The sequence below is a fragment of the Lissotriton helveticus genome, chromosome 7 (assembly GCF_964261635.1).
Source record: "Lissotriton helveticus chromosome 7, aLisHel1.1, whole genome shotgun sequence".
NCBI classification, from domain to species: Eukaryota; Metazoa; Chordata; class Amphibia; order Caudata; family Salamandridae; genus Lissotriton; species Lissotriton helveticus.
Genome location: NC_136068.1, coordinates 164,966,072 through 164,978,411, shown reverse-complemented (window position 1 = coordinate 164,978,411; position 12,340 = coordinate 164,966,072). Strand labels below are relative to the sequence as shown.

Genomic DNA, 12,340 nt, shown 5'->3' with positions numbered 1-12,340 from the left:
AACATGTTTTTTAATTAAATTCAAGGACATTAGGAGTAAGTGGAAATCCTCAAAAATCCTCAACATTTATATATTTTGGAATGCAAAACTGTTTCGTCTGTGATTAGACCACCATGTGGTGAGAGCACACATTGCTGTTCTCACCTAGTGCTAACTTAGTGTTTGTGTTAGTCTCTGTTGATGTATACCTTTCACTTGTTTACTTTCTAAATTCACATTATTTACATTTTGTGTGTTTTTAGGTAAATGGGAAAGAATCAGATGATGAAAATCTCAATAAATCCGAAATAAGTCAGGTCTTTGAGGTTGCACTTAAAAGAAATTTGCCAGTGAATTTTGAGGTATGTTCTAATCTGCTTTGTGTCTGCATTTATTCAATATGTAAACTGTCCCTCGTAAAACTCTTGCCGCCACCTTTGGATAGCAGCCTACTTTGTTTGCCCTGCTCCTCCTGCCTGAACAGTCCCGGGGGGACTGCAGCGACCAACCTGCTGCCATACTTGCTGCCACTGAAGCGACGAGGACGGGGACTACATCTCCCAGCGTCCTCTAGTGGCGCCCAACTTCGCGTCAGAGCTGAGCGCCTGGAGGCGCTTCAAAAACGCTCGAGGGCTCCCGCAGTGCGGGACGCGCGTGGGCGTGCCTGGGCCAAGGGCAGGCCCCTCCGTGCCCGTCAAGGACCGGGCTGGGCCACCCCTCTAATATAGTCATCAGAACCCCAAAGCACTGCCGATCACTGGAAGAAGACGTGAGGACTGGGCGAAGGTGATTAATAGTGGTCTCCCATCTCACTAACAAACATCTGGAGGTGTCCAAAGGGCCCTTTCAGACACTCAAGGCCCAGGAAACACAGAGGCCATCGGGACAGAACTTAATCAGTTTTTAAGGTACTGGACTCTCATTTACTTATTAGTCTGTCCAAACTCATCATCTGGCAGGATGAGTAAGCGGAAGGCAACGGGCTCCCTGGTGGGGGAGTGGGTGTAAAGGGGACCCTTGATGCCTTCCTATCGAGAGCCCTTACTAGTCCACGAAATACAGCTGGCTGAGAGGAGACTTTGGACTCGATTGTGGCGCAAAAGCGGTCTTCAATGGGTAGTATAGCCACAAATTAAATCACCCATTGCTGGGGCTCCCCTAGGTCAAGTTAAACCAAAAAGTGGTCACAATGCAAATGGCTCAACCCCTGCCGCTTTATCACCACAGGCGGCAGGCCTGTTAACCCAAACCATTGAGTTATTATCTGATGATTTGAGCCAGTCAGAGATTAATGTAGAAGAGACTGAGGGGGGCTCTGATCCAAATTCTGTGTTATCACATGGGGCAGGGGTGGCCGAGGGAGAGCCTGCAATGGCCGTAGATCCAACTGGCGTTGAAATTATCCCAAGGGAAGGTGGGGAGGTGGTTACCCATTCCAAAAGGGCCTTAATAGACAAAAGTATTACAAACAGTGTCACCACTTCATTGGCTGTTTCAACAGCACCAGTAAACGAACCAGGGAAGCGTGGGGCGTCATATTTCCAATGGTAAATCAAAGCAGAAGGGTACGCCCAAAATGACCAGGTCTAAAGACACAGAAGGTTCCGCAGTCAGCCTCCAATGTCCAAATTGTGGAGAGGCGGAAAAGACTCTGGGCGGATATGGAATTGTGGTCTAGGTTGGAAATAATGTTAACTACACACCTAGGGCCATACTTGGGAAAATTAATCTGATAGAAGCGAAACTGTCACTGCTGATCGCACAGAATAGTAGCCTGACAAATGTGGTCACGGGGCATTCAGTTAACAGCTCGGGGGCACCAGAGGGTCCCACACCTCCAAGGGTAGCGATTCCCCTAGAGAGAAAAGAGGATGGGAACTACGAGTTTGAACAGCTGGAGGGCACAAAGGAGGGTGTAGACAAAGGACAAACAGCGGGACCTACGGATGGAAATGTCCCAAGTCCTAACATCATCTTGGGAGACAATAGATATATGAGGGTGGGAACCGCAGCTCAAAATCCGATCTCTGACCCAGCCCCCATAAACATAGAGGGTAGAACACGTCCACCACATGACACTGCGCCCACATTAAGTGACTTCGCTAGGTGCACTGTGGGCTTGCCGGTTTTAGATCTGCCGCCGGCATCCTGCCCATACACAGTAGTTTTGACAGGGGTCCCGGCTCTTAGCAGAGACAGAGAAGAAACCCCGCGAATGCTGATTAACAAGGTGGCCCACTGGCTGAATAGAAATGCAGGTTTTAACATCTCAAACCATAGGCATATATTAATGGCAAGAAGGGTGTCCTGGATTGGAAGCAGTAGGAAGTGCTTTCCAGGAGATAGTGTGATCGTAAACCTAAGGTATCCAGGGCTGGTACATGACCTCCTCCCCCAGCGAAAGGGGCCCTACCAAGTGGAGGGCGGATCAAGTATTAGAATGCTCCCCCTTGGATTTTTTTATAGGGATATGAGGTGTGTAAATAATCGTGATGAACCCAGGAGACATCCAGCAGGACCTGATCGAGGGGGTTTCTCAGTCCCGTTAACTAACCGTTATGCCCCTCTCAATAATGTATCCGCCCTAGACGACATAGATTGACTCACCAGGAGTGCGTCAAGTAGGGATGGTCATAGAGTGGAGAGTTTGTCTCTTAACGTAGGCACGGGAGGGACAGTTGTGTTAAAGGCTAATGAGTCCATCATACCCTCTTTACCTGGAGAACCCAGTGGGCCCGCCGTTGATGGGAATACCCAAGTAGCTAATGTATCTCTCAGTCTTAATCTTTGCCCCATATCAGAGAGCCCAGACGTCCTTAGACAGGGTAATATTGAGATAATTTCCTGGAATATACCTGGTCTTTCAGCTAAAATACAAAACAATGAATGGCTAGCATACATAAAGAAATTCCAGGTTATTTGCCTTCAGGAAACGTGGGAGGTGGATAGTAGTGGTCTTTCTTTAGAAGGTTATAAAATGTACTGTGTACCAGCATGCAAAGCAGCTGCTGGAAGAGCAAGGGGAGGCCTGATTACATACGTGGACTTGAGGTTGCAGGGGAGGTGGGATTATTTGAGTTGGGATTCAGATTTTTTGCAGGGGACCAGATTTCGTAATAAGGGTTATAAGTTGATTTTTTTGAATTTATCTAATGCCATCTTAGCGGGACAGACCACAATAAGACTGAATGAATTGGAGTGTAGGCTAGCAGGTATACAAGATCAAGGGGCGATGATGTCCCAGTTGGTGTTACTTGGTGACTTTAACTGCCACCTGTGCCCAAATTTGATATCCAGCAGGGGGGATTGGTCTTCTTGCCCACTGGAAGAGGGCCCGCACTTGGAGCACACAAGGGAGGGAAGGGAGTTAAGTAAGGTGTTAGACACTCCTGACCTCACACACACTATGGACTTGATTAAAGTGGGGAGGGTAGATTGGCCCATCCAACTTTCAGAGGTAGAGGCTGTGATTCTTTTATTGATTTAATTTTCATTTCCAACACGCTAAAGCTTTGGATTTTAAGTTTTAAGATACATGTAGGCATTTTTAGTGATCACAATCATTTGGTCATGTTACTCAGGGACCTAAACCCAATCAAGCACCCTGTACAAATGGGGGACAGTGGTACGATAAGTGCCACTGATCAAGGAAGGAGGCTCAGATGGTCCCAGATTGATGGTGAAGCCTTTTATTGAGTCTTAATGGCTGATCAAGAACAGCAGGTTTGGAAGTGCTTAAACCTAACAGTGGATGGGACAGAATTGGTCAAAGCCTTTGAGGGCGCGCCCAATATATTGATGGCCTACTCAGGAGTAGAACTAACAAAAACGGGAAGGAGGATCATAGGTGGTTTGACCATTAATGCTCCTTTGCCCTGAGGGAGCTGAAGTCAGCTCTAAAAGCTGCCCCAAAAGATAAGACCAGGGTGTCCACATGTAGGGCCCTCTACAAACACGCAGTAAAACGACACAAAGCCTCCTTGCAACAGCAGGTGTGGGAGAATTTGAGGGAAGCGGTAGAGTCTAAGAACTCAATCGCCTTTTGGAAAGTCATAAATGACCCTTGCTTCCAAGATGCAAATAAATCAAAGGTAGCAAATCATATCCTGCCAGAATCTTGGTATGAGCACTTCCACAGTCTCGGCAATCACGGTAGGTCCGATGACCTGCCTGAAGCAGAGGCGGGGGGGAACGAGACAATATTTTCCTTGAGCGAGATAAAGGCTGGCATTTAGGGTCTGACAAGGAACAAGGCCCCAGGTCCCGATGGGGTTCACCCAGATCTTTTCTTGAGTCAGGTAGAACTTTGGGCGGCCATATTGACTAGGGTCATTAATGTAGCAGTGGAATCGGGTATGCCTGCATCTTGGTCCACAGTTACAATTGTCCCTATTTTTAAAAAGGGAAAAAAGACAGCCCATTATGTTACCCCCTATTTCTCTTATTGACGTGACAGTGAAAGTATTACATCCTCAACAGGTTAATAGACTGGGCGGTTAAACACCACATAATCACTGACAAGCAGTATGGGTTCAGGCCAGGACGGTCAACCACTGACCAATGCCTTAATTTATACCTATTGGTAGCTAAGTACACTATTACCAGCCAAGAAACTGTGTACTTGGCTTTCATGGACCTGACGGCAGCATTTGTTCGGGTGAACCGTAGGTAATTGTGGGAACTCATGGGGGCTCTTGGTGTGGATCCGGGATTGGGAAACATTTTAAGAGCATTACACCGGAACACGTTTGCTCAAGTCAGATATTATGTGGTGGGGAGTACGACCGATCCCTTTCCATGCTCAAGGGGGGTAAGTCAGGGCTGCATTCTGGCCCCTTATTCACTTTGTATATAAACGGCCTGGACCAGGCGCTTGGTGCTCTTGGGGTGGACTCGCCAAGGATAGGAACAAGAGGGATCCCCGTTCTGCTTTACGCGAACGACGCGGTGCTTCTCGCACGTACCTCTCGCGGGCTACAGAGTTTGATAGATGGTTTTGTCCGTTTCATGGAGAGTATAGATCTGTCCCCCAATCTTTCAAAATCCTATATCATGGAAGTGGGGAAAACACCGAAAAGGAAATTTAATTATGATTGGCTCTCACCGCTTAGTAAAGGTGCAGACGTTCTCATATTTGGGGATACTATTTGATACCCGTCTTAGTTTTAAAGCCCTGGTAGAAGAGAAATGCTGCACATTAGCTAGCTGCTCCGGGGCAATTATGAATTTTGCGCGTAGGCTGGGTCGTTGGTCACCGGAACAAATCTTGAGATTGTATAACTCTATGTGCTGTGCTAAAACTCTTTACGGTAGTGAGGTCTGGGGTTTTATTGACTCGCAACAACTCCAAACTGAAGGGAACAAATATTTGCGGTAGTTGTTGAAAGTCCCGCAAAGCACTTCGTCCCATATTATTCTCGAAGAACTGGGTGTTAGCCACATTAGAGACAGGTTGGAACTTAAACCCCTTACATGCTGGGTCAAAATTTGGACAAACCCTGAGGCCTTACTAAGCAAGCAGGTCATAATGGATTGTATCGCCCGTGACCGGGGCCGGAACTTCCCATGGCTGAAGTACGTGAGGGAAACCCTAACAGACATGGGCTGTGCAGATTATTTTAATCATCCTATAAAATTGTTACCGCAGGATAAGGCGCTTGTTAAGGTGGAATTCCAGAAGCATGTGGTATCCCGTAGGGAAGACAGGGAGCTGATCAAACCCTCTGTGAGAGCACACCTTTTGACCAAATCTTGTCTGGGTACTGAGCCTTACTTGTCTTTTTTCCACAATGCCCAAGACAGATTTTTAATGACACGCTTTAGGCTAAACCTATTACATCATAGTTTAGCGGTGCCGGCAGGTTACACAATATCTACAGAGTTTAAGGGACGGTGCAGCTGCGACCACCGGTCACCGCAGGATACCCTTCACTTTGTTTTATTATGTCCCCACTATGCGCGCCCTAGGAAGCTATTTTTAAAAAGTATTTTAAAGAACGCTAGTTTTAAGCAAGCAAAGGTGGCCCTACTGTTTCTGAGGCTGTCCACAGGCTTGGAATGCCGGGTCGCTCTGGGGAGCATGCAGCCACTGATTTATGGGCTTCAACTGCGCCGCCCAGTAATACAGTTTCAAATTAGGCAGTGCGATCCCCCCGTCATACCAGCCCTTAGGCATTTTGACCTGCATTATGCGTGACTGACGATTACTCCACAGAAGACCAGCAACCAACGCTGAAACTTTCCTGAAGTATCCTGGTTCCACCGGGTACGGCGTATTTTCCAGAATGTATAAAAAACGGGGCAGTGACATCATCTTATAGAGTGCAGTTTTACCCAGCATTGTTAGAGGCAGCCCTGCCCAATACGCAACGTCCTGTTTAAGCCGCTCCAAGGGTGGCAGCAAATTCTTCCGGGCAAATTCTAACGGATCCATGGTGACATGGACTCCCAAATATTTAAAGGAGGAGCCGGCTACCTTCAGGGGGCAGTCTGCGTTCAACGCCGGAATTGGGCCCCTTATGACGTACAGTTCCGATTTAGTCCAATTCAACGTGTATCCCGAGACTTTCCCGAGGTCATCACAAAGGGCCAATAGCGCTGGAACACTACACTCCGGATCTGTCAGGTACACCAGCATATCGTCCGCTTATAGTGAGAGATGGTCTTCCCACCCTTCTGCCCAGGATATCCCTTTCAGCAGTGGAGTAGACCGTATCAGGTTTGCTAAAGGTTCCAAAGCGATTGCGAAGAGCAACGGCGACAGAGGGCAGCCTAGTCGGGTGCCCCTCTTCAACGGGAATGTTCGCGAAATGTGGCCATTTGCTACCACATGAGCCATTGGTTTGGCATAGAGCAGCCTGACCCATGCTATGAACCTGGGTCCGAAACCCATACATGTCAGGACCTCGAATAGGTAATTCCAGTTCACCAAATCGAAAGCCATCTTCGCATCGAGCGCCAGTATGACCGCCGGTTCGGGGATCGATTCCGCCCTTGCCAGCACCCTGTGCACTCTGCGTAAATTCATTGCCGTGTTTCTATGCGGCATGAACCCGGATTGATCGGGATGTATAAGGTCAGGCAGGTGTGCCATCAACCGGGTAGCTAGGAGTTTGGCCAGTATCTTAACTTCTGCGTTAAGCAGAGAAATAGGGCAGTAGGAAGTGCACTCCTCCGTTGGCTTCCCAGGTTTAGGGATTGCGACGATAGTCGCCACTCTTTGGTCATGGGGAAGTTCGCCCTTCCCCAAGCAGTCCGTGTACATAGCAAGTAAGTATTCGCTCAGTCTCTCCGAGGTGGCTTGGTACCATTCTATCGGGATGCCGTTCGGCCCAAGCGCCTTACCGGGCTTTAACGATCGTATGGCCTCCTGTATTTCTTCCGTAGTTATATCTGCGTCCAATTCCGCCGCCCTCTCCGGCTGTAGTGTTTGCGTTTGGATAGAGTCCAGTGCCGCCCTGGCCGTGTCAGCAGATACCTCCCCATCTGGCGTATACACCTCCTCAAAGTGATCTGCAAGTGTCTCCACTATTAATTCGGGGCTTATGTGAACCACCCCTCGTCTGTCTTTTACTCTTTGGATACCTCTGGAGCTCCCTCCCTTTTTATCTAGCCAGGCTAGCATCTTACCTGCCTTGTCCCCTATATCGTAGATTCTGTGTTGCGTGTCAGTAATTTGTCCCCTCACCTGATGACGTAAATGTTCCGTGTACAGTTGTTGTTGGATGTGTAGGGCATGGGACGTGTCGGGCCCAGGGTGTGTTTCGTGCGCTACTGTCGCGTCCCCCAGCGCCAGCTCCAGACTAGCTAGGTTAGCCGCTTTTTCTCTTTTGTGACCCGTGATCGAAACTATGGCCTGGCCCCTAAGCACTGTCTTGTATACATCCCACAAAGTCGCTGCGGAAGGCACCGACGTTGCATTCTCCGCAAAGTAGTGCGCCGTCGCCGTCTTGAGTGCTTTCCTGACCTTGGGGACCTTAAGGTATGCGGCCTGTATGGGATAAATTTGTCTACGTGACTTTTCTTGGGTAGAAATCGTCAGGGAGACCGGTGAATGGTCTGAAATGCCTATAGGGTGGATGTCTACGGTGTCTACGTGTTTGCATGCCATCCCCCAATGCCAGGAAATAGTCAATTCTCGATAAACTGTTGTGTACAGTGGAATGGAAGGTGTACTGCTTCTCTTGAGAGTGCGCATGCTGCCACATATCCACCAGACCCATAGCGGTTAGGAATCGTTGAAAGTGGGAGGGACCTCCCTTCGGGGTCACCGCTGGGAATTTGTCCAGTAGGGTGTCTATTGTGGCGTTGGTCTCCCCCAAGTATAACATCTCCCTCTGGTAGGGTTAAAAGAAAATCACCTAGTGCCGGCAACATGACTGAGTGAAGCGCCGGGGGGACGTATACTGAAACCATATTGATGAGTCGCCCCTCCCATTGTCCCTGCAGTGCTGCAAAACATCCCTGTCCGTCAACCTTTGTGCCCATTGGTATGAATTGTGAGGATTTCTTGAGTAGAATGCCGGTTTCCCTGGACCCTGAGGTGAATTCGTTATGTACTACCATTTTTGAACCTCTCCTGTCTAGGGCCTTGGTTGCCCCTCCCAGTAGGTGTGTCCCCTGGAGGCGTGCTAAGGTTGGCCCTTGTCTTTTCAATGCAGTAAGCACCAGTCCGCGCTTTACCTTATCCCCCAGCCCTCTTACGTTCCATGTCAGCATGCGGAGTGGTGCGCCCTGCTTCCTCGGCTCCTCTCCCTCTACGCTACGAGCTGTGCAATCGGCCATTGATCATCTTGAGGTGTAATGTAGGAGTGTCTTGCCCTGTGGCACACGCGCACCATCCTTTTCCGCCAGTCAAACAGTGTAAATAGCCATTCGCACATTGTGACCCTGTGTGTGGTATCATCAGGTTCTCGAGTGCGCGCCTGTCGCACCTTTCGGCCCAGGTGCCTCGTTTCTTCCTGTCTTTCAAGCAGCTCAACGGTAAAGCATTATGTCCAGACCTTACTTGTGGATTTCCAACAACTACTAAACACCCCCCCCTCTCCCCCCTCTTCCCCCCCCCTCCCTGCCTCCCTGCTTAACGGACCTTCAACTGCCCGCCTCCCCAACTGAGCAGAGCGCTTGACCCTTCCCAAAACCAGAGTACTTGCGTGTCGGGGGAGAGCGTCTCCCCAGGCAGGCGGCATCCCTGCGCTCTTCCGGGCGACCCAGTCCAGCGCCCAACCGCGACTGCTATGCAAATAGTACAATTAGGGAATGACAGCGTACATCATTGCCCCGGGTGGTCCGATTTATTCTCCTCCGTCGTCTGCAGTTAGTTCTCGTATCGGTGACCTTCCTGCACCCCCTCTGCCCGATGTCTGCGACCTGGTCCGGCTGTCGTCACGGTGTCCGTGGTTCGTTCTGTGCGTCCTGCGTGGAGGTCTCGCCGTGCGCCACCCCTCTAACCAGTCTCTTACGGCATCAGGGGTGTCGAAGAACCAGACTTTTTTTTATCAGCGACTACCCGAAGTCGGGCTGGAAACAGCATTGAGTAGGGCAGGTCTTTTTCTCGCAGTGTCTTTTTAACCTCGAGAAACGTTCTTCTTCTCCGTGACACTTCCGCCGTGTAATCCGGGAAAAAGGACACCCTGGAGTTCTGAATTTGGACGGCCGGTGCCACTCTGGCTGCTTGCAAAATGGCGTCCCGGTCAGGATAGTTGAAGAGTCTTGCTAAAATTGGCCTCGGTGGGGCCCCCGGCTTCGGCTGTCCTCCTGGTACTCTATGGGCCCTTTCCACAGAAAAGAAGTGAGTCCTTTTGGATCAAGCTGTTTTTTGATCAGGTCCTCCACGTAGAGGTCCATGGCTCATGTGGCTTCCGACTCCGGCACTCCTAGTATGCGGACGTTGTTCCGCAGGGAGCGCCCTTCCTGATCGTCCAGCTTCTCTCTAAGCGATTTATTGTCAGCCTGCATTTTCTCCATTTGGATTTGTAGCTCAGACACATCTTCCACTAAGGATTTAGTAACAACCTCGACTTGTTTCACCCTTTCATTCATCTTTTGTAGGTCCGCGCGTATAAGGGTTACTTCCGTCGCTGTCGCCCCTACCGTCGCTTGCACTTGAGCCAGGGCGCTGAGTACATCCTCCAGCGTGGCTTTCTTTGTCCCGTCACTCTGTCGTTTTCCCCACAGACTTGCGTTGTTCTGACAGAGGGGGAGTCTGCTTTTCATAGGCGAATTTATCAAGCTTGGCTTGCGTGGAGTTATGCTTTGGCCCTCTGCCCGCCATGGCTATGACCTAGGAGTCTTCTCGCCACTACCTGGGTGCCGTACTGTTGTCTGGGCCTCGCGTACCCCCCCTGAAGTGGTGGGTGCCAAGCGCAGGACCACTCGTGCTCGCGTTGAACCGACCGGTGCAGCTGTGGCCAATGTCCGTTCTGAATAGGGCCCCTCGAGTGGTTCCCCTTACCGGGGCAGCTACTTCTCTGCACGGTATATGCGCCGTTATGCACCAAGCCCACTGCTCTTCAGCGGTGCGCGCGCAGCTTTAGTTCTGCTGGCTAAAGGAGGATGCGTGAAGGTCCCCCACCACTGTGCCCATGCAGGTGCCCACTCAATCAGACGTGAGGGCCATTCGTTAAAGTTTGCAGACACGCTACTCCGCACCTCCTCTGTGGGTACTGTCTGACCTACCCTACGAGGTATCCCTCGGCCACTTGCCGCCGCCGTTGCCCAGAAGGGGGGGGGGGGTGTATCTTCTGTACTCACTGTGTGTGCCAGGTATTGCGATGTGCGTTGCGCCCAGTCTATGGTGTGCAGGCACTGTGTCCAGGCAGTCAAGGGGGGGTATGTACCAAGCGCTTAGCTCCCACGCCCTACGATCTTCCACTCTGACCCCCGCGTCGTCACCAATGCAGGTGTCTGGCGTGGGACTTCGAAGGGTATTCTACCCGGGATGTCGCCGTCTTGTAAAATGGCGGAGCCGTCCCTTGTGTCGCGGCGTCCGCTTCTGCGCCCCCACGCCGTCTCCCGCAGTGTTGTGCCGCAGCTCGACCTCTCTCAGAGCTCGCTGGCGGTTCGTGAGGCTCCCCAGGTTTTTCGTTGATGTTCCCCGATCTTTCTCCTCACGTCGGTCACTTCCGGTATTCGTTGCCCGTCGAGGCCGCACTTCCGCTCGGGCACCACTGCTGCTACAGTCCGCTGCTCGCTGGAGGGTACTAGGCCCCGTCAATCGCGCCTTCACTGCGTTGGTTTCCGATGCGCCGCTGCTCCTAAATTGCTCCTCCGTTTGCCGCTTGGTCACCAGTCCCGGGCCACTTCTTCCGAGCAAATTTCTGTAACTGATGTGTGTACGGATTGTTGCGGGATGCCGCCTTACACCGGGAGCCTCTCTAGGTTGCTGCCGCCATCATCTGCTGTTAGCCACGCCCCCTGTAACGCTAGTTACATGTCGTTTAGCAGGTGGATGACCACTTTTGCGACATCATTCTTATTGTTATCCTGAAGCACTAGGGACCTTAATTCCGCACTTTACCATGCTATCATTACATCTCTTCAAAAAACTATGTATTTTCTGCAATTTTTTTAAATAAATGAAAACATTTATTGTGATGAGAAAATCTTTTTAGGCAGAACCTCAAAGCAGCAGTTATTCTCCTTCAATCTTCCGCCCGAAGTTGATGTGTTTCTGGCAGCCAAGCCTCAATTTATGAAATCATGGTATATCGGGTGCTCAGACAAGTTTGTGCCTTGGTGCGGCATCTGTCAGACTGACCCTCTAAAAGCCAAGCTGTCTGAAGTGTTTTTTGTTTAGTCATTGACGCAGCAAGGACTTGCGTTGAGCACTGTTAAAGGCTATTTGTTGGCTCTTTCGCCTTTTTTGTGGGTGCCGCATCAGCCTTCATTGTTTAAATCACCTTTTGTAATGACAGTTCGTAAAGGTTTACTACATATGTTTCCACTAAACCCTTTTGTGATGCCACAGTGTTACTTTAATTTGGATCTCACTTTAGTGATCTGAACGTCATTTCAGCCAATGTAGACTTGTGCACTACGTTTCTCAGCCTTGGAAAAAAGGTTTTCTAGTCACAATCTCATCAGCTTGTCTCTATAGTTAGCTGGAAGAGTTTTTGGTCCAGCCATCCTACATGACATTTTTTGCAGACAATTTGGTGTTGAGAACTGTAGCTGCATTTCTCCCAAGTAAGTCTCACCTTTTCAGGTTGGCAGGCTATCACTCCTATGACTTTCTTTGCCAGTTCCAAGAGAAACTCTATTGTTTGGACCCTAAGAGTGCTTCCGTTTCTACATTGATTGTACCAAAGTTCATCGGATAGATAATCACCTCTTTGTGGGCTTTTTGGAAACAAAGAAGGGC

At 50.0% G+C, this 12,340-nt stretch overlaps 1 protein-coding gene across 4 annotated transcripts in view; it reads left to right on the top strand.

Moving 5' to 3' along the window:
• The window catches only part of STAU1 (staufen double-stranded RNA binding protein 1), a 383,483-nt gene that overhangs the window by 155,565 nt on the left and 215,578 nt on the right, over positions 1-12,340 (top strand). For all 4 annotated transcript variants that reach the window (XM_078651853.1, XM_078651856.1, XM_078651855.1 and 1 more), the window contains one exon: positions 243-341. In XM_078651853.1, the coding sequence (XP_078507979.1) occupies positions 243-341 (99 nt within the window). The remainder of the gene's footprint in view (positions 1-242; positions 342-12,340) is intronic.